The sequence below is a fragment of the Gigantopelta aegis genome, chromosome 2 (genome assembly GCF_016097555.1).
Source record: "Gigantopelta aegis isolate Gae_Host chromosome 2, Gae_host_genome, whole genome shotgun sequence".
Taxonomy (NCBI): Eukaryota; Metazoa; Mollusca; class Gastropoda; order Neomphalida; family Peltospiridae; genus Gigantopelta; species Gigantopelta aegis.
Genome location: NC_054700.1, coordinates 18,089,095 through 18,114,844, shown reverse-complemented (window position 1 = coordinate 18,114,844; position 25,750 = coordinate 18,089,095). Strand labels below are relative to the sequence as shown.

Below are 25,750 nucleotides of genomic sequence, written 5' to 3'. Positions count from 1 at the left end.
CATGGATATAAATACCCCTCAACCTTAAAGTAAATAAGAAAACATTGGTCGTTAAGTTGTTCATTTCAGACATAACAGGTATAGTGTGTATGACTACCCTGGGGTGGGACGTAGCTCAGTGGTACAGCGTTCGCCTGATGCGCGATCGATCTAGGATCGATTCCTGTCAGTGGGCCCATTGGGCTATTTCTCGTTCCAGCCAGTGCTCCACAACTGGTGTAACAAAGGCCGTGGTATGTACCATCCTGTCTGTGGGATGGTGCATATAAAAGATCCCTTGCTGCTAATCGAAAAGAGTAGCCCATGAAGTGGCGACAGCAGGTTTCCTCTCTCAATATCTGTGTGGTCCTTAACCACATGTTTGATGTTATATAACCATAAATAAAATGTGTTGAGTGCGTCGTTAAATAAAACATTCCCTTCTCTCAGATACTGTCTTTCTTTATTTCTTTTTTCAATGACGCCACTAGAGCACATTAAATTAATAATCACTGGCTACTGGATGTCAAACATTTGATAGTCCGACACGACTGTCTTCAAAGGAGACACGTTATATTTTTCTGTTTGGCACAAGGCATCTTTTACCAGTTGATGTACTTTCCTACAGACAGGACAGCACATACTATGACCTTTGATTCTGATATGCCAGTCACATTTCATTTCAACTTATTTTCATGCTTATATCCAATTAAGGTTCAAGCACGCTGTCCTGGGCATACACCTCAGCTATCTGTGCTGTCTGTCCAGGACAGAGGGTTAGTTGTTAGTTGTTAGTGAGAGAGAAGAGGGTGTAGTGGTCTTACACCTATCCATTGAGTCGTTAAAACTTGCACTGGGTGAAAGCCGGTACCGGGTTTGCGAACCCAGTACCTACCAGCCTTATGTCCAATGGCTTAACCACGACGCCAGTGCCAGTCACAGAATAGGTCCACTGAGAAGGTTCGATCCTATATCCCTAGCACCTCGGACAAGTGCTCTACTGACGAGCTAAATCCTGCTCTCTCCATCCACTTAGTCAGATCAAGGAAAGGAAATGTTTTATTTAACGACGCACTCAACACATTTTATTTACGGTTATATGGCGCCGGGCATATGGTTAAGAACCACACACATATTGAGAGAGGAAACCCACTGTTGCCACTTCATGGGCTACTCTTTTCGATTAGTAGCAAGGGATCTTTTATATGCATCATTCCACAGACAGGATAACGGCCTTTGATATACCAGTTGTGGTGCACTGGCTGGAGCGAGAAATAGCCCAATGGGCCCACTGACAGGGATCGATCCCAGACTGACCGTGCATCAAGTGAATGCTGTACCATTGGGCTACATCTCACCCCCTTAGTCAGATCAAAGACTGTCAAATTCTCCACGATAAAATACAACATTTTTGTCTGTTTCATGCAATTTGATCTCGTACAGATATCCTGCTGGCACTTTGCTCTGCAAACTCTTCCATATGAAAACTGCAATATTTTCTGCTGTGCTGAAAAATAAAAAATAAAAAATGGGGAACAAATTAGCTTTTTAATTACATGTATTTACTCCAGTGGTCAATAATGAAGTTTTAAATGTTTTTATAATTTCTCACTAAATAAATCTCATCAAATTCGCCAGTAAAGAAGGAAGGAAGGAAATGTTTTATTTAATGACACACTCAACACATTGTATTTACAGTTATATGGCATCGGAAATATGGTTATGGACCACATGTAAATTGAGAGAGGAAACCCAGTCGGCACTTCATGGGCAACTCTTTTTGATTAGCAGCAAGGGATCTTTTATATGCACCATCCCACAGACAGGATAGTACATACCACAGCCTTTGATGTACCAGTCGTGGTGCACTGGCCTTCGTTACACCAGCTGTGGAGCAGTTGCTGGAATGAGAAATAGCCCAATGGGCCCACCGATGGGAACTGATCCTAGATCGATCGCGCATCAGGCGAGTGCTGTACCACTGAGCTAAGTCCCGCCCCTTGGTCAGTAAGGAGCCATTTTATTTGGATGTTTGTGTTGTTTGTAAGACTAAATAAAACATGATGTCCGTGAAAAAAGGGGAAAGGAAATATTTGTCAGTACATTAATAATATACTGTTGCTATTTTGTGTACCTATGACTATTTCAACATTTTCTCTTGACAGTGAGAGAGGAATAATGTTGCTACCATAAAGGCTATGTCTAACAAACAACAGCAAGGCATCTTTAATTTGCACTCTCCCCATATACAGGACAGCACATACCATAACATTTTAAAAACCAGTTGTAGACAGTTGGTTAAAAGCGGATTATTATCCAATGGGTTCAGTGAGGGGGATTGATCCTGAAATCTCCATGGTGGAAGCATTGTTTGCTAACCTTTGTCTCATTCCTGACATCGCATGCTGCATGGATGCTTTTATACACCTGTACAACATTCAGTGTTAATTAACACACACGTGGATGCACGCACGTATTCACACACAAACACACACTTTTTACACACACACACACACACACACTTTTACACATGTACACGCACATGCACACACATGCTTTTTGCATGTGTACACACAAGCGTTTTCACATGCATGCGCACACACACGCTTTTAACATATGCACACACACACACACACATGCTTTTTACACATGCACACACATGCTTTTTACACATACATGCACGCACACACACATGCATGCACAAACACACATGCTTTTTACACATGCTGTTTACACATGCACACACAAACACATCCACTTACACTCCCACCCATTATACTTACACATTATATTTATAATTACAGGTACATAAACATATAAGCAATATTAACAATTACCTGACATGTTCTTTAAAATAAGGGACATCGTTATCAATACTTTTGTGATCCAAAACTGTCATGATTGCCGCCTGGAAAAAACCAGCACAACAAGTGAAAAATACAACAAAAACTGTAAACTTTAAAAACAATGTGAATAGAGACAAAAAAAAGACAAAAAAAGAAAGAAGTCTTTTTACTATAAAACAGTCATTACACTTAGTCTACAAATGATCACAGTAACTTAAAAAAAATATTATTCCAATGTAGAATGTGGGGTTTTTCATATCATAATTAATAAAATTAAGCTATTTTCAAAACTTCACTTGTTCTGCAGGTTTACAATAAAAATCAGCCATCATATTAGGGTCTCCATGAGTATTCGAGCACGAGCCGAGTCTAGCAAGACTCGAGTCCGTTCACAGGACTCAAGTACCCACGCAAGGAAGAGTACTTTCATTTAATTATATTTTTACGTCATTTTGTAATATGCTTGCCGCCGGTTACATTATAGGGCTATCAGATATAATGGCAAAACTAAAGTCGAATATAATGGCATGATTTGGCATCCATGTTCCAGTCCAGTGGAAAATCGTACACCTCAATATGCTAAGGCGAGTGAAAAACTCACTCTCTAAAATAAATAAAATAGGCAGTGTAGCTCCTATTGGATTTTGACTGGTAGGCCCTACGTCTACAAAATTGTCTATTAAACCAGTATTTCCCCGATTTGTTCAACAGAGAAATATCAGTTTAACGACTGCATGGAAGCCACTGCAATGTTTTTAATTTTTTATTGTTTTAATAAAAGGACCTTCCTATCAGCTAAATGAGCTATGAAAACTGTTGATTTTTGTAAACAGTGGAAATAAATATACCGGTACCCATCTATTTTATTTGCACCATTTGTTGAGTGTAATGTGCGCTGCTTTTCACACTCGTCAGATTGAAGTTACGTGCACTGTACGAGCACAATCGCACCCGTGCACCTTAAAAAGCAAGGAAAGCGCTGGAAATAAGATGCATAATACTATAATTTTACTTTATTCCTTAGTCTCATTGTCATCTAATGAAAGTGTCGGGTACTCGGGTCCGGGTCGAGTTTGACACCTGAGTCCAATATTTTGGACTTGTGGATGACCTACCGTACATCATATATTCTATGAAAGACAGGGCTAACTCTGCCACTCGCCAAATTCACCAACTGCGAATTTTAAACACAACTGGCGAATTTTATTGTAATTTGGCGAAAGAAATGCATGTAATAAATCATATTTTGTTGAAAATATTTGTGGGTTTCAGCAATTTTTGGCATTTAATAGATAATTTGGCGAACTTTCCTACACAGCCAGAGTTAGCCCTGAAAGGGAAATTATGTAAAACTATAAAAATCATTATGACCCTATCAACTGCAAAACAAGGACCACATTCTTTACCTCCATGTACTGCTTGAGGTCTACCAAATTGATCACCATACCCGTCACAGGATCCACCTGAATGAAGGAAACGACAAGTCGTTTAATATCACCCCAGCACATTTTAAACACAGCTACTACATGTGTCAAACATTAGGGCACAATATTTCATGCAAACTGGCGTTCTGTTCATGTGTCAGTTGTACAATTTTTAAGTTCAAGTTTGTTTTGTTTAACAACAACACTAGAGCACATTGATTTATTAAATCATTGGCCATTGGATGTCAAACATTTATGAATTTATTTTGTGCAAGAATATATACATGTACCACGAGACCGTGTAGCAGTCAAATGGTATGTTCTTTCGCAAAATAAACGAGTGCAATAAACAGGAAGCGAAAACAACGTATGTGAAGTTCGTTATTTATTACATACCTTCTTTTATGTTTTATAAAAATAAGTTTTAATTTAACGTCATAACAACACTTTGTTAAATCTATGATCAAAACTCCTTTCATGGATTTACTTAACGTTAAGAATCATATTCTGCTGCAGCCGTGTGTAATGTTTCAAATATGATGTGACATAATTTGTAAATCATATATGACATCAGTAAATAAAAGGCGCTAACTGCAGTAAAAATAAAAAGGGAATTTCCCATTTAAAAGTTCCGGTTCAGATCGCACATATGTGCGATACAAAATAAATTTATCACACGATTTCAAAATGTCTTTATCACTATAGTAAGATTGAATAGGTAATGTAAATATAACATGTTTTAAATTTTTAAAAAAAAAGGCGCTAATATAAAAATAAAACCGACTTACTGGACCCCTGAGAATAACTTCCACTGTAAAATGAAATACAAATTAAAAAAATATATAATATAATAAAAAGGTCAGTTGATGTTAAATATTTAGAAAATGTTAACAAACTACTATATCTACTCTGTACATGTAAGTAAAATTAAATAGAACTGGAGTTAACCGTTGTTGCTGAACAACCATACATATAAATTATCCTATCATTTATCTTTAATTTATTAAAAAGAAATACAATTTAGAAAAGAATCTTATATGTCATAAAGTAAATCTCAAATAATAATTTTATTAAGTAACAGATATTCCCTTTAGTTGCTATTGCACAGGTTTACTATACTTAAAGGTAGGGTCAACTCAAACAAGAGCCTTATGTGTTGGAAAGATGCATACCCGGACTACCAACACATACTGACACTTTAACAAATGAAAAACGTGTAATTTTAGAGTTAATAAAAAAACATGATTATTCCTGCTAACTGGGGGGCAGCCATTTTGTTTAGTTTTTGTGACGTCCGGTGGTATAGCTTGGGGCGAAGTGATGTCAGCTCTGTCCATCTTCTCTATGTAGTGTAAACAAATGCTCTAATTTACAACAAGGCGCTTCGCTTTCATCAACCTGACTTGTAAAACAACATAAATGACTTGATAGTATAATAAACTATTGAACTAAATATATTTCAGGTTACATCAATAGAACGAAATGGAGTTATAGTATTTTTCTTTTTTTAAAAAGCCAAAGAAAAAATGCATACTATTAGGCCTATTGGTAGGGCACGTTCGAGCAAAAACTACCACTCATGATACCCAAGTGATACTTTTCTTTTCTTTGGGACGACATAATTGGTCAGTTTTGTGATTTTAGATGGGAAAGTCTACTTGATCAAGGGTTTTACAGAATTACTTACAGTAATAAAGCAGGGCGGTTGGTAATGTCCATTACGATTTGAGGTGTATCCGTGCTTTTATCACACAATACCCTGTGATCTTCATAAAAAAGGTATGTCTTTTTAGTGTGTCTAGACACAGTGTCTGGGAACCGTCTTAATATACACCTGCCAACCAGGAACCACGGAAAGAAAAGACCAATTAATCAAGAAAACACTCCGATTATTGTTTCAGTACGTGGGTTAATTTATGTATGAAACATAATACAGTTATTTCAACACTTTGACAATGGTGGTTTATTTTGTATTGAAAAATAATATATAATTGGTGCTGGCTTACTAGGATGGATATAATTACAGAACATTGCGATGCATCTGCAAAAATCAGGTATGTTTTGTTTCTTCAGTTCGAAGACTAATTCCTGACGTGACTCGTTAGGTATTACGTAACCACCAGCTCGCCAGAGGGCGTATTCACTGGGATGGTACAAAATGGCTGCGCCCATTATATATAATAGCCGTCACATTGAACCGTTTTATTAATTAACTATATGATTATACTTGTTGAAATTAAGCAATAATGTGCATTATATATCATTGAATGTGCATAACAGACAAAATGCCTTAATTGTCTGCTCCTTTAAGTACATGTAGGTGTAGGATTGGTCTAAATGTTAAATAATAAAAAGGGAATATAAATTTTAACAAATTGTCTTATAGGTCAATCCCCAATCCCCAATCCCAATGTTCACTTGCTACGACCATTGTGCCTAGATACGTACCCTTGTAGTTGTGTCCATGGCCATTAGGATTATTGCATTTTCCAAACAGTTTTAAGTTTTCTTCATTTGACAAAGATAAACTGAAAAAAATAATAAATAACTACATAAACATCCAAGTGCATAAAATGTATTATGAGCCAGTACATTCAACATGATGACCACTAAACCTTGCAACATTGGCATAAATGTTTTTATTTAATTAACAATGAGTAATTTTAACAATAAAAAACCCTGTAATACAGGGGAATAGTTTACATTGCCTAATATCAAAGGTCAATACCAATTATAAAATAATAATTGAATTTTTTTTTTTTTTTAAATTAAAAGTGACTCAGTCTGTATAGATATTATGATCTAGGGTGAGATTAATGAAACTATTTATCTCTTTGGATTTTTTCCCTACAATGTAAAAACATATTATCATATTATACAACGTAATACTAATTTGGGCTTTAATTATCATAATCAGTTACTAGATCTACCGTAACACATAAAAATAAGACCTTTATTTCAGGCTGAAAGAAATGATGTGGAGAAAATTCACCATCTGTTTCATTATAAAATGGATAAAAAAAAAAATTAAAGTTATAATCATAAAACCTATGTAATCGGTGACAGGCGCTAAATGATTCTGTTCTGCTGATATACACTACAGGTCTGGACATCTTGAAATGAAACGCATTATCAAAAATGTTGACGTCTATTTTCGTTTCGATTTACATATCTAGTAGTGCATCTAACGTAAACTACGATTGGCTATACGTTGGTGTTAATAGCACCAATGAAAATTCAGCTAACATTATTGAAGCTAACCTTGCTAGACTGGTGTAAATTCATAAACTGGCATTCCTAAAACAAACATATTTAGCGGAACATTTAACGAATATCAATGGAGAATTTAATGTTAATTTTGTTGTAACGTGATGATTTTATTGTGTTAATAAAACAAGATATTGTTTATTTTTTATAGACTTTGGGTGCAACATGTCGTTGAAGGAAATAGTTACCCTGCAAATTGGCCACTATGCAAATTTTGTTGGCACACACTTCTGGAATATACAGGTACAGAAAATTATTGGCTGTCAAAGCCAAAACTGGGCAAAAGCCGAATAGGTGTAGGCGAGGCATATCTTAAAACAAATTAAAGTGCCTCTTTTTTTAACAATTTGTTTTTTTCAATTTTCTTTGAAGGGTAGGACTTTCCTTTGGCACTGTCGCGTATAAAGAAAATTATAAATACTTATCATAAATAGGGTTAGTGACAGTGCCAAAGGAAAGTCCTTCCGCAAAGACATGTTTTTAAACAAAATTTAATTAAAGACCAAGACAAAACTGAACAGAAAACCCCCACACACCTTCGGTGTATGTAATTTTTGGGAAAGACATTAAAAGGACAAATGTCTATTTACACATCATAACATTATTATTTTACATGCTTCATATGAATGTCTGATGTTCAATGTTGTTACACTAACTTGCCTTCTTTTTCCTTGAATATATGATACTCTGTTTGTTCAAAAATACTCCATAACAAATATGTTTTCATGTTGACCAACAATCAAGATGTCACAGTTTTATTTTAAATCCCTTAAATTAAAATGGTATGGTTTCTGTGTTAGTTAGGGCAGTTTTTGATCCACAGTTTTAATACCAACATGGGGATCATATTTAATAAAGATTCAAATGTGATTGAGCTACCCAAGGTACTTCAAAATTTATTTTCATTGTTTAGTGTATTTTTCTCCATGTAAACTTGCACAATGTACATAATAGCATATATGATACAGGTGTAGAATTTATATATTTGTTTAAGGGCCTCTGCTACAATATGTGTTGCAAATAAATAGAACCCAAGTAAATTAAATGAAACTTCATTAATATGAATTCAGACTGATAGCACTGTTTTTGAAAGTTTATAAATCTAAAAGGTTTTATGAATAATATAACCTCACCTCCATTTAGCTTTCATTCGAATTTGGTTCTATGCCAATATAGAAATGGCCAAAGAAAAATGTTGAGATGGTCTACTGTTGTGGTTCTTTTACATATATTTATTTCCCAGTGCCAAAGTGTAAGCTCTTGTGTTTTTTGTTTTTAGGGATTGTTCATTTAACTTTGTTGGCTGCTTTGACTCTGTTGTTTTGGGTCATTTTTATGTTTGTTTAGGGCTCTTTTAACTAAATTATTTTCAGGAGCATTTTGACCTGGAACTGTTTTGACGTCTATTTATTTATATTTACTGGTAGTGTTATGTTTTAATTAAAAAAATTTAAACCAAAATCTTATTTTGTATAATTTATTATTATTTAATTTTTTTTAGGAATCCTCTTTTACATATGGTGGTCAAGGTGACGCTGACACTAAAGAAGTAAATCATGATGTTTTGTTCAGAGAAGGGCAAACCTTACAGGTAACATATTTTTAAAATAATTTTTATAATGTAACTATATTTAGTGTCTTTAAGCTTTATATTATATGTAAAACTATAAATAATATTTTGTTTTAAAAATAATTTTAATAAATTTTCCGGCATTCAGTAGAGGCACTGCATGGCTCTAAAAAAAATATTATCATCAGCAGGTGGTGAAAACATCGTAACATTTGTATCGAATTTGCAGCACTGTTTTACCTCAGGTTTTTGTTTCACTTTTCTTTTTTTTGAGGGAGGTTGGTTTCATTTTGAAGACGGCATGATTTTATTTTTAGATAATAATTGCAGTTATATTAAGTGACGTTTTTTGTATGACTTTCTTTCATTTTATATATCAAAGGCTGTGATATGAGTTGTCCTGTGTTTGTGAGAATACATATAAAAGATTCCTTGTTGCGAATAAAAAAATGCTGCAGGTATTCTTTGAAAACTACATGCCAGAAAGATCAAATGTTAGACATCCAATAGCTGATTATTAATTAAAAATTAAAGTTTGACACCACTAGAGCACATTGATTTATTAATCAACGACTATTGGATGTCAAACATTTGTTAATTTTAACATATAATGTAGTCTTACAGAGGAAACCTGCTACATTTTTTCATTAGTAGGACCATCCTACAAAAAGGATGCTATGGCCTTTGATATAGCTGTCAACATGCACTGGCTGGAACGAGAAATAGCCCACTGATGGAAGTTGATCCTAGACAGCGCATCAGGTGAGCGCTTTACCACTGGACTTCGTTCCACCTCTGATGATTAATTAATGATAATGGTGTCGTTTTGAAACAAAAGTCTGTTTATTTTATTTGATTAAAACAGGGTGAAGTGACGTACACCCCGAGGATGGTGTGTGTTGAGTTGAAGGGGAGTCTGAACACACTGCGTCAGGAAGGAAGTCTGTATGACACCGGGAAGGAAAACGAAGTTAACTGGTATTTAAATATAATGTGCTTTGTTTTGTACTTAATGGCCTTGGTGGAGTAGTGGTTAAACTACTGGACTTAAGACTGGTACATGCTGGGTTCACATCCCTGAACCGGCTCCAACCTATGGTAGATCTATATGTAAAGGATCAGTGGGATTGTGTAAGACTATTACACCAACATCTGTCTCACTAACCAAAAACCACTAAGCATTAAACAACTGTGGACTGGGCAAAAGCCTATATACCTGTATGAGATGTGTGCCAAGGACAGTGTGCTTGAACCTTGATTGGATATAAGCTAGAAAGACAGCTTTATACTTCGATTTATTCAGGAAGCGGGGGCGAGACATAGCCCAGTGGTAAAGCACTCGCTTGATGCACGGTCGGTTTGGGATCGATACCCGTCAGTGGGCCCATTAGGCTATTTCACGTTCCAGCCAGTGCACCATGACTGGTACATCAAAGGCTGTGGTATGTGCTGTCCTGTCTTTGGTATGGTGCATATAAAAGATCCCTTGCTGCTAATCGAAAAGAGTAGCCCATGAACTGGCAACAGCTGGTTTCCTCCCTCAATATCTGTGTGGTCCGACGCCATATAATCGTAAATAAAACATGTGTTGAGTGCATCGTTAAATAAACCATTTCCTTCCTTCCTTTATTCAGGAAGCCCTCACAATTGATCACAAATGAAGGGTAGCCAAAATGAGGGCTTTTTATTCACAAAATGTTCATTTTCAATGACATGACCCAAGTCGGGCTTTTTTCAGGTATATCTCTTTTAAGGTTCTGAAATCTTGGGAAAATAGTGGTAATAATTAGTTTATACTTCGTAGAAATATGGTTGGAAACTATTTTTCCAGCTATATAACAATTATCTTATGTTATTACATACTTACTATTAGTCAATTGTTAGAACTAGCAGTACATGTATTTGCTTTGAGATGGGTGTTATTGTGTATACTTTTATTTTTTTATAATCCCGATATTTATACTGCAGGTCAGGGGACGTAACTCTTCATAAAGCTCCACGTGTCTCTAAGAATAAGTTTCTTGATAACCTCGACAAGATGGAGGCTGAGCAGACGCAGCAGGAATACATGGAAACTGGGGAGGAGGAAGAAACCAGTGCTGAAGCAAAAACATCTGAAGGTAAAAAAAATATCCAGAATAATTTTATTTCTTTTCCACATCACATGTCCTCAAACAAGTGCACTCTCCCCCCCCCCCCCCCCCACGTCTAGTAGTTTGGTCCGAACATCCCAAAAGCATATGGGATGGCCTAAATTCTTTTACTGCATTCTCCCTCCAGTTCCGATTACATGACTGTAACTTCCTTCTTTTTTCCTTCGCTGTTTGGTTTGGACGTCTTTTTCTTTGGCTCTGATTTATTCAGAGCCATTTATCGGGTTTTTTTCTTATCCTTTTTGCTTGTATTATGTGGGGAATTCTTCCATTGTCACTGAACAAGACCCGAGATGGTGCATGTAAAAGATCCCTTGCTACTAATGGAAAACTTTAGCGGGTTTCCTCTCTAAGACTATATGTCAAAATTACCAAATATTTGACATCCAGTAGCCAGTGATTAATAAATCAATGTGCTCTAGTGGTGTCATTAAACAAAACAAACTTTTGGACAAGACACCCCTCCCTACCATGTTTAACATGGACAATAAAATTGAAGTTGTCAGCATAAATAATGATCACTTGAAAGCACTTTATATAGCTAAAAGAAAAATAATGTTTAATGATAGCTCAGGATATTTTAACTCTGGTTATTTGATGTCTAATATATGGTTATTTTGACACATCTAGATCAAGAGTAAAAACCTGCTGCTGCCAGCTAGGGTACTTTTTAACAAATGGTGCAAGTGATCTTTTAATATGTTCTTTTTTCATAGACAGGTCAGTACATACTGTAACAGGTCCACAGAGGGTGAGTACTCTACCACTGAGCTATATCCTTCTCCTTTATGCATGTAATACAAAAACAGGGGGCAGGAAATAGCCCAGTAGTAAGGCGCTTGATTTATGCGCGGTCAGTGAGATGGATCCCCGTCGGTGGGCCTATTGGGCTGGCTATTTCTCGTTCTAGCCAGAGCACCACAGTTTGTATATCAAAGGCCATGGTATATACTATCCTGTCTGTGGGATGGTGCATATAAAAGATCCCTTGCTGCTAATCGAAAAGGGTAGCCCATGAAGTGGCGACAGTGGGTTTCCTCTCTCAATATCTGTATGGTCCTTAACCATAATATGTCTGATGCTGTATAACCATCAATAAAATGTGTTGAGTACATCGTTAAATGAAACATTTCTACAAAAACAGGGCTAGCTCTGCCACTGTAATGACTGATGTTTTTTGTTTTTTTTAAATAATGGTGAGTTTCTGCAATTTTTAAAGTTTAATAGATAATTTGGTGAAATCTTCTGCACACCCAGAGCTAGCCTGGAAAAAACAGAAAAAAGAAGCTGATCATTAAATAGTTGGGAATCCCAAATCATGATTTTTATCTTCTTATGTTTAACATTTCAGTTAATGTGTTTGAACCCAGGACTTATAACTTGGACTCGACAGTATCAGTTTGGTCAGATTTTCTGAGGATATATCTTCATCCCAAGACCGTGTGTATGCTTCAGGATTACAGTCATAAAAAGTTAGTTCATGTTATATACTGAACATGAAAATATATATATATACATTTGAGTTGTGGTTAGTTCGTATTTAGAATTGGGTTTACTTGCTTACAAATGCTCAATTCTAAAACATGATAAACAGTGTATCAACCTGCAATTCTTCAGCATCTCAATATGTATTAATTCCTTCTTTAAAAATGAAATTTAATAATAGAGTTTCTTTTGAATTGTTTGTGCCTTTTTTGTTTGGTTTTAGATATTTATGCAAATATACATGATTTAAAGCAAGATTAAGAAACCACTGAATGAGAAATTATTTTATTGAGCCAGGTTTATATGCAGCCACTAAACATTAATTCTTAACTTATAGACTGTTTAATTGACCAATTCCATCTTACTAGTTCAAGGTGTTAGACATTTCATAAATCCTGTCATAGTAATTCCAGCTGAAACGTCATGTTATTGAAGCATTTGTTTAAAATATACGGTTTTCACGACTTTTTTCTGTTGGTACCGTATATTCTGGCCTATTACACGCACTGGTGTATAAACCGCACCTTGCAATTCACAGTAAAGAAGTAGCGGCTTATATGCCGAAAAATATGGTAATCATTTGTTAAAGTCAACAACACTTTGATATAATTTATTTATTCTTCAACTTCCAGTGAAGCTCAGCCCTTTGATGTGTACAGTATGGGAGTCCAGTCTTGCCAGAATGCTGATTTCTTTGATGATTTTGAAGATCGGCTGAGGTTCTTTGTCGAAGATTGTGACCAGATGCAGGTATTTGTGTAAAACACTGCAGCTGAACATATCACATTACTCAATGACATGTAATAACTCATTAAAACTGTAAAATAATTACTGGTCAAATAGACGAATTGCCAAAACAATGAACTTTAATTCATCTTGTTGTAATTGTTTCAATAAATTTGCCATCAGTTGTATCTCATATACAGTTGAATCGTGTTGGCTCGAACCCTGTCAGTGATTGAGAAAATGTTCGACCCATCGGGTAGTTTGACCTATCCATTGGTGTAACTCGGGACTTCGATTTTGGTTTCAGTGTTGCGGTGCATTCAACACTTCCAAGTTCGACCCAACAAGATTCTACTGTAGTTTGAAATACACATAAATTGTGCAGTTCCTTCTATGCCTTTGATGATCCAATTGCTGTAATAATGCCTAATTTTATGCAGTGATGCCAGTTTCTAAATTATTTTTAAGGTAACATTCAGATTTATAGCAACATCAGGGGACAATATTTCAAAATCTTAAGTAACCGGAAGTTGGTTCATGTGAGTTTTACTTAGGTTACGTGAATATAGTTCTTATAACCGATTAGTTAGGTGTTCCTAATCCTAAAACACTGGAACTACGGTTCTGTGTTACGTTGATGGTTCAGATGTATTTAAAAACATAAACTGATTTTCACTTTTATTACCAATATATGGGACTTTTAATGTTAAAATGTAATTCTTCACCACATGACCAATTGGCGGTTTTCAAGATTTTAAAGTTGCACAAGCAAGACGCGAACAGAACGGTTCTCGTGAAATATTGTGCCCTGCACATCATCCTGTTAGAATCAGTAACTTTGTATAAAAGCAGAATGTTTATAATTATAATAGTAAAGAACACTACAGTTATTTTATATGTTTGTTTTTTTATTTAACAAATGTCATTGTGATATACTCATGATGGTACAGCACAATTACATATTATACAGCTTATACATGTAGCATTATTATGTTAAATGAACACTGCAGTTACTGTGTATCTGGTTATATTGCAGGGGTTCCACATCTCCGTGGACTGGTACAATGGGTTCGGTGGGACCGCTGCCAAGATCCTCCAGTTTCTAGATGACGAATATCAAAACAAAACAAGACTCACATTTGGTTTATCTCCTGCAGTTTTGCCAGACTCTGTAAGTAAAAGTTTTAGGCAAGTTAACAATTTAGTTTTGGTTCATGACACCACTAAAGCAAATTTATTTATTACTCATCGGCTATGGGCTGTCAAACAGTTGGTAATTTTGACTGATGGTGTTTCCAAGGGATCTTTTATATGCACTTTCCCAAAGACAGGACAGCACATACCACAGCATTTGATGTATAATGTACCGTAAAGGGATGTGTTAGGTGCAGGAGTCGAGGGTCAATCATTCTCAGTGGACTTGTCATGTTATTTTACTATCCAAACCAGTGCCCCACAACATGAAAGGCTATGGTATGTGCTGTCCTGTCGGTCTGTGGGAAACTGCATATAAAAAAAAGTCTCATGAAGTTGTTCGGTAGTAGCATCCTATGTGGTCCATATGTCATAGTTTCTCTGTTATCATAGTTGCCATGTTGTCATAGTTGCCCTGTTGTCATAGTTACCCTGTTGTCATAGTTGCCCTGTTGTCATAGTTGCCCTGTTGTCATAGTTGCCCTCCTGTTGTTTTACTTGCAGACCCCCCTGGATCGCGTGAATCGGATTCTCAACTGCTGCCTGAGTCTGGAGAAGTGTAGCAGTCACAGCTCTCTGTTCCTTCCACTTTCGCTGTCCGACGGCCTGTGGAAGTCTATGGGTAAACCACGGGATTTCCCATATCTAACTTACAAGGTATTCAACTTAAAAATATACATCCACATTTAGAAAAAGTAAAATAAAATACAGGTTACGGAGAGACTGACTGAACGAATGAATGTTTAACAACACCCCAGGACAAAAATACACATCGACTATTGAATGTCAGAAAAGGGTTACCGACAAGGTCGTAAAGCTGTTGACGTAATAAAATCACGGATTTACATCACTTGATATGTATATATGTTTAATCTTCAGTTAACACTCACTCCCAAAAGCCATTTTACAGACATTTTAAACTGTTATCAATAGCTGAAGATTTGATGATTATGTAGCTGTTGAATTAAATATTCTTGATGATAAATTAAATTATATATTAAACTCATGGTAAAAAGTGCCTGTGCACCGAATATTATAGTCTGTAAATGGTTAGAATTTGACCAAGATGATAGCATCAACATAATTGTTACAAATAACCAAAAATAATTTCTTAAAAACAATGAGATTTTTTTCCTGCTTTTCCGTTCAACATTATACCATACACATTCTGTGAGTATTTATACATATATATTCAAGAGAGTACAGTCAGACCTTGTTACAACGACCATGTTCGTCCCTGGGTCACTTTGTCATTATATCGAAGTTGCTGGTGTATCGAATTGTTATGAGTTATCTCCATTGCCAAAGTAACAAAACAAAAAATACTAATTAATATTAACTGATGACTGAATAGCATTTAAATAATGAATGCATTGCAATTATTATTAAAAACAACAAATACACATACATACATTAAATATATTTTTAAAAAAACATCATTATATATATTAAACAAGGCGCATTCACTGTCAGTCTCCGATTGGTACCTGTTTTCGTTTACAAAATATCATAAAAATAGAAGATTTTATTGAAGTTAATCCTTTAATTGGTTAACTAAAGGCTTGTTTGCAAAAGCAATGCATATCTACAGATTTCGCAGACATCGGTAGCTCGGACAGCATGTAACACAGTCGGCTCACTACGAGATCAAGGATTCCAAGTAGCTGTGTGTGTACTGCCAATGTGCTACGGTATCTGTGATTATGTAATTTTGTAAAGAGGTGTTTTCAGACTTCGGATGCACATTTGTTCCTAATTTGCTCTGTCGGTGTCGAAAGGTGTGATTTCCATTGTAATGAACAAAATAACACTGATGTACGTTTGTACAATTTGTGATCAGATGGTTTAAATGTCGTAGTAACGACGGACAGTCCCACTGACTGTATATGACATTGTATATTATTAAAGTATACACAACAGGGATTAAAAATATCTGATAAATTTGTAATGAAACAAAACCTTATGGAGCCATGGGTTTTTTTTTCAGGCTGATTTAGACTACCATACAAGTGGAATTCTGGCTGCCACACTGGACACAATGTCACTTCCATACAGAAAAGAAACCTGTTCATCACATATAGCAGATCTAACTGGTGCTTTCAATAACTTGGGCAGGAAGGTGTGTGAACAGTTTGTGCCTATGGGTGATTTATTAGTCCCCTACCAGCTGTCTGTCTGTCCGGCTGTCTGGCTGTCTGTCCGTCTGTCCCACTGTCTGTCTGTCTGTCTGTCCCACATATATTTTCCAGACTTTTTTTCCAGAAGACCTTGAGATAACAACCTGCAAATTTGTGTATAGCTTTATCATGTACTGTTACAGATCAAGTTTGACTTTCATAGCAATTTACCTATTTTTGACAGAGTTATGACCCTTGAACTTAGGCAATGTGAAAATTGGTTTTCCAGACTTCTTTGTTAGAAAGCCTTGAGATATTGAACTGAAATTTGGTATATAGCTTTATCATGTACTGATACAGATGAATTTAACTTTCATACCAATTTACCTATTTTTGACAGAGTTATGGCCCTTGAACTTAGGAGATATGAAAATTTGTTTTCCGAACTTTTGTTTTGCAATATCTGAATATACTGAGGTGAAATTTTGTATATAGCTTTATCATGTACTGTTACTGGTCTAGTTAAACTTTCATGGTGATTTATCCACTTTTCACAGATGTTTGGCCCTTGAATTTAGGAGATACAGAATATTGTTAGGGTCAGGTAGGGGACGTGTATTGCTTTAACAGTACTCTCAAAATACTTGTTTCTATCGGTCATTTGTCTGCTACAACTGGTATTCTGCGTTTTAAACAGACTCGTGCCGACAGTTGCAAGATGTAACACCAAGAATTATAAAACCATCGAAGAATGGCATGAAAAATAGATTATAAAAATTGATATGAACAGTCAAATATACATAGGTCTTTCCAAGAACAGCGGGGCAGGACGTAGCCCAGTGGTACAGTGCTCGCTCGCTGTGTGGTCAGTTTAGGATCGATCCCCGTCGGTGGGCCCATTGGGGTATTTCTCATTCCAGCCAGTGCACCACGACTGGTATATAAAAGGCCGTGGTATGTACTACCCTATCTGTGGGATGGTGCATATAAAAGATCCCTTGCTGCTAATCGAAAAGAGTAGCCCATGAAGTGGCGACGGCGGGTTTCCTCTCTCAATATATGTGTGGTCCTTAACCATATGTCTGATGCCATATAACCGTAAATAAAATGTGTTAAGTGTGTGTCATTAAATAAAAGATTTCTTTCTTTCCAAGAACAGCAAGCGTTTTATATACCCAGGGCTCAATGTGTGAATTTTGTTTTAGTCGTAATGTGAACCTAACATTTAAATTTTAGATCAAAGTTAATTACTTTAGGTACAGTCGTGAATATAAATAAGCACACAGCATTTTATAAAACATTAGCATGAAAAGGTAATTGTCATAAGCATCACATGGATGTATTATTTGGTTACTTAAGTAAATAACAATAAACAATATATTATTTATGATTCCTTACAAATAATAGTAAAATGAAATTTGGTTGCAATTTTTATTGGCTTGTAACTCAAGGTGTAAGTTTTGGATTTCACAATGAAAATTAATAAATTTGATCGTTATGCAATATTGTTCCTTTAATTATTCATTTTAAAAGAAATTATAAAATGTAAATTAATATATTATACAGTATATTATGTTCCCCTCATGGCAACAAGTTCCTTATATCTGGTATATCAAAAGCTGTGGTATGTGCTCTCCTGTCTGCTGGAAAACATACAAAAGTTCGCTTGCTGCTAATGGAAAAAACATAGATTTCCTCTGTAACCAACATTTTCAGAATGACCAAATGTTTGACATCTCACGGTTAGTTACCGGCCTCGGTGGCGTCGTGGTTAGGCCATCGGTCTACAGGCTGGTAGGTACTGGGTTCGGATCCCAGTCGAGGCATGGGATTTTTAATCCAGATACCAACTCCAAACCCTGAGTGAGTGCTCTGCAAGGCTCAGTGGGTAGGTGTAAACCACTTGCACCAACCAATGATCCATAACTGGTTAACAAAGGCCATGGTTTGTGCTATCCTGCCTGTGGGAAGCGCAAATAAAAGATCCCTTGCTGCTAATCGGAAAGAGTAGCCCATGTAGTGGTGACAGCGGGTTTCTTCTCAAAATCTGTGTGGTCCTTAACCATATGTCTGACGTCATATAACCGTAAATAAAATGTGTTGAGTGCGTCGTTAAATAAAACATTTCTTTCTTCTTCCTTCTCACAGTTAGTTAATCAATGTGCTCTAATGGTGTCAAATAGTGTCAAAATAACCTGTTGTTAAACATCAAATAGCTGTAATTTAAAATTGCATTGAACAAATATTTCATAGTTGTCAACATATTGCATAAGTGGTTTATTATTTTCCTCTTTATTTACAAGTTTTTTCCACTTGATTTGTAGTAATTCTCTTCTTTGTTTCTCAGATAGTTGCTGTGAGTACAAGTTTACCATTTCCCCTCGCACATGACGGCACATTCATGGATAGTCTGCTCCGTCACAAGGGAAACGTTCCGTGGTATTCAGTGACGCCTCACGTTTGTGCCTCGACAAACTCTTTCCTGCAATCCTGTGTGGTGCGCGGAATTCCGTATGACAAGATTAATAGGTTAGGTAGACAAAGTCTTTCAATCAGGGGCGAAAAGTAGCCCAGTGGTAAAGCGCTCGCTTGATGCACGGTCGGTTTGAGATCGCCCCCCCCACCGTATGCAATTAACTAATGTTTGTCTTTATAAAGCTATTCAAATATGCGACATAATTTGCATTGATTTAATGCTAAATGGTTCTGTGCTAATAACCGATTTATGCTATAAACCGATATGCAATAAAGTCGATTCGACTATTTTCAAAACATGTATTGACAAAATTATCAACAAAAAATGACTTGTTTAGTGGAAGCCATATATCTTTTCAACATATATTAGAGAATACTTCATTAAACTTGCAGGTTAAATAGAGAATAATATATAAGTTACTGTTAGAAACCCTTTATCTTACGAGTTGTAAAATGTATCTTAACGAATTAAAGCGAGTTTGATAAATGGTATCTAACAGACACGAATGTATTATTCTATTTTTTACATATTTTCAAAAACCAAGTTTTAAGCAAATTTTAACATCTTTTTTGACTAAAAGTTATTAACAGCCCTTTCACTTACTTGTCACTGACAAATGATTGTCAGGGCCTTGTTCCACAAAGCGATTTTAGCGTTAAGATCACCTTAAGAAGATAATATAATTATTCACTTACGGTGGTCTTAGCGCCAATATTGCTTCGTGGAACGGGACCCAGGTTAACTATACATCACAGTGTAATCGATTTTGATCATGCTGTTTTTTCATTGGATGTATGGCATTGGTGACCTGGTCATAACCTAGGAGCAGCCAGTCATATGTCTTGAAGTATGTGTTATAAAAAATGATGAATGATGTTCTCACCAACGGGTGTGTAAGAAATTTGTTTTATGACAGTTTTGTTTTTTTGCAGGAAAATTCCAAATCCTTTAGTATCTGGCTCGTTATCTCAGAGTATGAATTTGAATGAAATTTTGGAAACATATTTGTCAGAAACTCACCCACACTGTTACAGGTAAGAGATTTATGTTCATTAGCATACGAGACGGGTGGGGCAGGAGTAAAACCTCAAATTCGGGCAAAAATCATAGAGATATTCGGGGGAAATGTGCTAACCTGAGACCGTTTCACTATGTATTTCCCTCATTCTACCCTCAAAATTAGTTGTAATGCAAGTAAAAATGTGCAACCCTGTTTGGCAGTTATGCTAATATGAATAAATGTGGTTATCCAGATTCAGGCATTTTTGTTTAATTCGGGCAAAAACCGGCCCCTACAAAAATGAGAGCCCGTATGCCAATGTATAGGTTGAGTAATTCAATCAGGGTTTGTACACTTTGTTACCACCCAAATTCCAAAGGCATTTCACATTACCTTTGCTAAGATTATGAAAGATTCTTCTATGATCTAGCAATATTACAATGGCTTAAAGGGACATTCCTGAGTTTTCTGTACTTTTTAAGATGTTATCGACTAACAAAGACTTTAACGATTGTAATTTCATATCAAATATATTTTTCTACATAAAATATTAGTGGCTGTATGTTAAATGTGTTTCTGATCATTCTAATATTTGTACTAGGTTAAATTTCATTTTATTTCCAAAAATAAAAAAAATTCATACATAAGAAATTATTTGAAGACAAAATCCAGTTTGGGCTTCTTACAAATAGTAAGACGACCAGAAACACATTGAATATACAGACACTGATATTCTAAACCAGAAAATATATTTAATATATAAGTTTAATCGTAGAAATATTTTATTAATCGGAAACATCTTATAATGCAGGAAACTCAGGAATGTCCCTTTAATGAGAGCTTTTATTTTCAATGGGAAAAGATTGACTATTTAACTCTTTTGGTTTTCCATAACTATTTAACATTTTTCATGATCTAACACAAAATTTCATGATACATACCACGTCTGAAAAATGACATTCAAATGCCACAACTTCTCTGAGACCTATTTCATGAACCGATCTTAGCGCTAAAATCACCTTAATTCCATAACTATCATATGCACTTAAGTTGATCTTAGTGCTAAAATCGCTTTGTGAAACGGGGCCCAGGATGTCCACGACCCAACGGAACCATACATGTAAAAGAAATAACATAAACAATAGTTGTCTTATTTTAGTAATATAAAAATTAAATGTGAAATGCATTTATTTTCTTATTTTCATGATTAAAAGACCGCTAATTTTTTTTAAATATATTTTTTAATGTTTAGATTTTTTCAGTACAAGAACATTCTGGACAACCTGCAGTCTCTTAGTCAGTGTTAGATTTTTCAGCAGTTTTTCTTATTATTTTGCAATACATTTGTTTGTTTTTACAGCACAGTTAATGTTGTGCGAGATGCTTGTAAAACGAGCCTTCCTTTTCCAAACATCTTCGATAGAAGACTCAACAGCCAAGGGCAGATAACTCGAACAGAACGTCCAGCAGTACAGAGTAAGTGTTAAAATTAATGTCCCTGTAATCTTTAACATCTTTAGACGTATATATATCATATTGTCTTTTACTATATTAAAAATCATCGATAGATAAATACAAAAAATGTCTATAAACATTACGAGTTGTAAGACATCTGAAATTCATAAGCATATGAGACGGGGCAGTTACTGCCCCTCCCCCAGTACTTGAGCAAATCGTCAAATTCAGGGATAATGTAATCCATGTAAAAATGTGTAGTAATTCATTTGCAACCTTATCACTGGTGTAGGAAGCTGGGGGGGGGGGGGGGGGGGGGGGGCAAGGGGACACTTTGCGATGTTTTTTATACATTTATATATGTGTGTGTGTGTGTGTGTGTGCCCCTCCACTTTTTGGCAGCTGCATGCTAAAACTGTATACCATGGACCTAATTCACTAAACTCGTAACTTTGTGATCTCGAAGAACATAAACACTTACAAAGATGATGTGAATTAGTCCTTGCCATAACATGTAAATAATAACCTGTGGCCCTTTAAAATAGTAAATTACAAGTTTCTATTCTTACTAATTAACTATTTACACTCCCACTTTATTTGTGTCTCAGACTTAATGACTATAAAAAGAGAGAAAAAAAGAAAAATAACCCTATGCCCTATGGGCAACCTAGGGAGACACCACAGCATCGTAAAGGTCTAAAATTAACGAGCTACTCTCGATTCACTAATATCAAAACCTATATTAGCTCGGCCATTTACCTTTCGACCGACCATTCAAAATTGCGCCAAATTCCCTCAATCAAAATTGCGCACCCTTTTCTCTTTGGCATTTAACTGCCATTGCACCACCACCACCCCCACCCGCCTGCTACTGATTTGATCGGGCTGCTGGTGCTCCCTTGCACCTGCCAGTGCAGGCGGTCCCTCCTCTCCCCTCCCCCTACCTTTCCTGTCATGGACGGAGGAGCCGGCTCTTGTGCCCACGACAGGCGTGCGCTACAACAGCTTGTTCTGAATGTGCACGTAAAACCCTATGACATGACATGACATGAAAAATAACCGCACCACACTGTTTAACTGTCTTTTTGATGTATATATATATATATATATATATATATATATATATACAGTCAGACCTCGTTATAACGACAGTCGTTACTACAACATTTACACCATCTGACAACAAATTGTCGGGAACGAACGTAAACAAATGTTATTCTGTTCATTACACTGGAATTCACACTTTCCGACATCGACAGAGCAAATTACATGTAGTAACAAACGTGCATCTGACGTCTGAAAACACCTCTTTACAACAACATTACATAATCACAGATACCATAGCATGTTGACAGTACACACAGCCATTTGGCATCCTTGATCATGTTGCGAGCGACAATGTCACATGATGTCTGAGTTACCGATGTATGTATGTATGTATGTGTATATATATATATATATATATGTGAAAAATAAGACAAAGAGAATGATCTGACAAATGCTTTTGTTGGCTAAAACCGATCTGTAAAACATTAATTCTAAAGATTGGGTTTCTGTGGTTACCATTTGTTATATAAAACAGCAATCTCCATGAAAGCTCACTTAAATTATTGTGAATTTTTACAATGAGATGGAGAAGTGTTAATAATCTGGAAATGCCACCTCAAAGGCTCTTAAATTTGTTGTTGTTGTGTTGTAGACTACACTCCATACAAAACTGGTTTAAACAATATTTATCGCCCTACAAAACCATTAGCAGTCTGAGGATTGGCCAACAGGCATCAGCTTGTTTTAAGACCTCTCCAATACAAAAATCAACTGTTCCAAACTGTTATATTGTTTATATATAGCTAGTTGTAATTTTCTAGGAGTGGAGAATATTCCTATGGTTACGTCCATCCAGTCATCACCAGACATTGCTGCCATGGTTACCAGTCTGCACACATCTGCGTCAAGTCTGAACATAAGGCGACACCACAGATACCTTGAAGCTGGCTTGGACATTGATGAGTACAAGAACATTCTGGACAACCTGCAGTCTCTTAGTCAGTGTTACCAAACAGACTTTTACTGACCACAGTGTGTGTATAGACTGATGGGGAAAAAATTCATACAGAGTTGAAAATGAAATTGCGTAAAATAAATCTGAAAAAAACTTTGGATGGTCTTGAAAAATAAAGGGTTGATTGATTGTATTTCATCAAAGAACAAACAAAAAGGTTTGTTTTGTTTAACATCACCACTAGATCACATTGATTTATTAATCATCGGCTATTGGGATGTCAAACATTTCATAATTTTGACATATGAGCCATCACATGGGAAAACCTACAACTTAGCGAAAAAACCTAGTTTGTCTTATTTTTTGGTAAATAACAGGTAATAACCTTACAAAACTAAATCTCAGGTATTTGGGCTCTATCTTAATTATATCTTGTAAAAATAAGCATTAATGACGTCACGTTTTCAAAATCAAAGTAGACGGAGTCAAAATGAAATTTCAACGTTATTACCTTATTCTAGGTTACTTCCCACCCAATTTCAATGAAATCAATTGATTTGGAATTGGTACTTTGTTCATTTTATTTTTACCCAGTATTTTAAGTTATATATTCCGATTTGTTTTGTTTGTTTAAAGCGATATATTCCAATTTAAATTTTTTAAATTAATCTACAGATTCCATACATGAATGTAGGCTAATACTAATTAGTGAGAGATATGAAATTTAGAGAACTACAACATTTCGCACCAATGTTTTTCAATTTTCTGTTACATATTTTACATATACCCCACCCCACTTTAATCAGATTCCTGTATCCACTATGGAGTAATTTCATATTTTGTTGGTGTCGTACTGTCGAACAATATCGTTTCATTCTTCGATTGGTAGTGGGCATGTTGTAACCTGGTAGGCCTACTTGGGGCGGACAAAGGGTCGAATGGTTTTATATTTAGTTTTGTTTCTGTTGTGACAAGTGTTCTCGCTGCTCCATTTAAGCGGGGCGGCCGGCCCGCTATTGCATTTTGCCGCCCCGCTTTCGTGTTTTGCCGCCCCCTTTATTTTTCTCCATCCTTCTTTATTTTCCCGCATCCTACTATATTTTACAGAACCCAGCTCTGCTATTTCATATTGGACACTTTTTTTTTTCATACTGAAAAACAATATCGATCAGTCGGCACATTCGACATCAAAGAAAACAAGCTGCGGTGTAGAAAAACTTCAGTAGCTTACGATAGTTACTGTAACGTAATTTAACACTATTTTAAAAGCCTCGGTCAATCACTTTTTGTGTTCACTGACTTACGTTTGATATTTTGTTCTCAGCTGCAGATGTAGTTGGTTGTAACTGATGATTTTTAATCAGTCATTTGTTTATTCAGCAATTCTTTATAAAATATTAGAAACTTTTCATTTTGGGCACATCACCGCTTATAAAAATAATGGAAGTGGTAGTGTTCATCATTAAAAGTATTTTTCTTGGATGCCAAATTATATATACACCGCCTTTACAAAAACGAAACTGGCGATATCAGTGCGATCGGTTCATTCGATGTAGAAATAAAAAGAACACAGATATGATATCCCAATTTTGGGGATAACCTTTTTTTTTTTTTTTTAGATGTCTTGAAATCTTTATTAAAATAATATTAAAACAAGGGGTATGTCTTTTCGCAAAGTTGACCAATACCCAACGATAGGCCTACACGTAGCCCATGTACTCGGGCTAGCCTACTCAGTAACCATGTTTACCACCTTCTTATTTTTCCTTTTTCTCTTCTGGTTTCTTTTTTAGGGGGGTGGAGGGGGGGCTTCCACCCGCCTTTAATTTTTACCCAGCGAGAATATTATATAGGCCTACATTTCCTTCTGCTCTTTTTCCATTTCCCTCAACTTCAAAATATGGTCATAAATTTGATTTTCAGACGAAAACAATCCATTGCATCCTTTCTGTAACTTGTGCTAATTGGATCAGGTTCAGTGTCATTCTGCTCACTGGTGTTATCATCAGATAAGTGTTTGATTCTATGTTCAGTATTATTGTCAACATATACTGGA

General features: G+C 35.8%; 2 protein-coding genes across 2 annotated transcripts; one reads left to right on the top strand and one right to left on the bottom strand.

The window, feature by feature from the left end:
* Positions 1-1,224: 1,224 nt before the first annotated feature.
* Positions 1,225-7,412, bottom strand: LOC121377207 (6-pyruvoyl tetrahydrobiopterin synthase-like). The gene is made up of 6 exons (XM_041505118.1): positions 7,298-7,412; positions 6,698-6,777; positions 5,038-5,060; positions 4,232-4,288; positions 2,817-2,887; positions 1,225-1,486 (listed from the first exon to the last, which is right to left on the bottom strand). The coding sequence occupies exons 1-6, from the start codon at positions 7,360-7,362 to the stop codon at positions 1,351-1,353; spliced, it is 432 nt and encodes a 143-aa protein (XP_041361052.1). The 5' UTR covers positions 7,363-7,412; the 3' UTR covers positions 1,225-1,350.
* A 171-nt stretch (positions 7,413-7,583) lies between these two features.
* LOC121377198 (protein misato homolog 1-like) lies at positions 7,584-23,904 on the top strand. Its single transcript, XM_041505107.1, has 13 exons — positions 7,584-7,759; positions 9,018-9,107; positions 9,952-10,064; positions 11,055-11,206; positions 12,591-12,711; positions 13,357-13,474; positions 14,487-14,621; positions 15,149-15,301; positions 16,632-16,763; positions 19,109-19,290; positions 20,170-20,271; positions 21,598-21,713; positions 23,561-23,904. The coding sequence occupies exons 1-13, from the start codon at positions 7,682-7,684 to the stop codon at positions 23,764-23,766; spliced, it is 1,698 nt and encodes a 565-aa protein (XP_041361041.1). The 5' UTR covers positions 7,584-7,681; the 3' UTR covers positions 23,767-23,904.
* Positions 23,905-25,750: the final 1,846 nt, after the last annotated feature.

Coding starts and splice junctions, on each gene's coding strand:
- LOC121377207 (XM_041505118.1), bottom strand. CDS start 7,362: ATGTCCAGACCTGTAGTGTATATCAGCAGAACAGAATCATTTAGCGCC. Junction 5,061..6,697: donor CCATGGACACAACTACAAGG/GTACGTATCTAG, acceptor TTCATTTTACAG/TGGAAGTTATTCTCAGGGGT. Junction 2,888..4,231: donor ACCTCAAGCAGTACATGGAG/GTAAAGAATGTG, acceptor GGTTTTTTCCAG/GCGGCAATCATGACAGTTTT.
- LOC121377198 (XM_041505107.1), top strand. CDS start 7,682: ATGTCGTTGAAGGAAATAGTTACCCTGCAAATTGGCCACTATGCAAAT. Junction 14,622..15,148: donor CTGCAGTTTTGCCAGACTCT/GTAAGTAAAAGT, acceptor TTTTACTTGCAG/ACCCCCCTGGATCGCGTGAA. Junction 19,291..20,169: donor CCGTATGACAAGATTAATAG/GTTAGGTAGACA, acceptor GTTTTTTTGCAG/GAAAATTCCAAATCCTTTAG.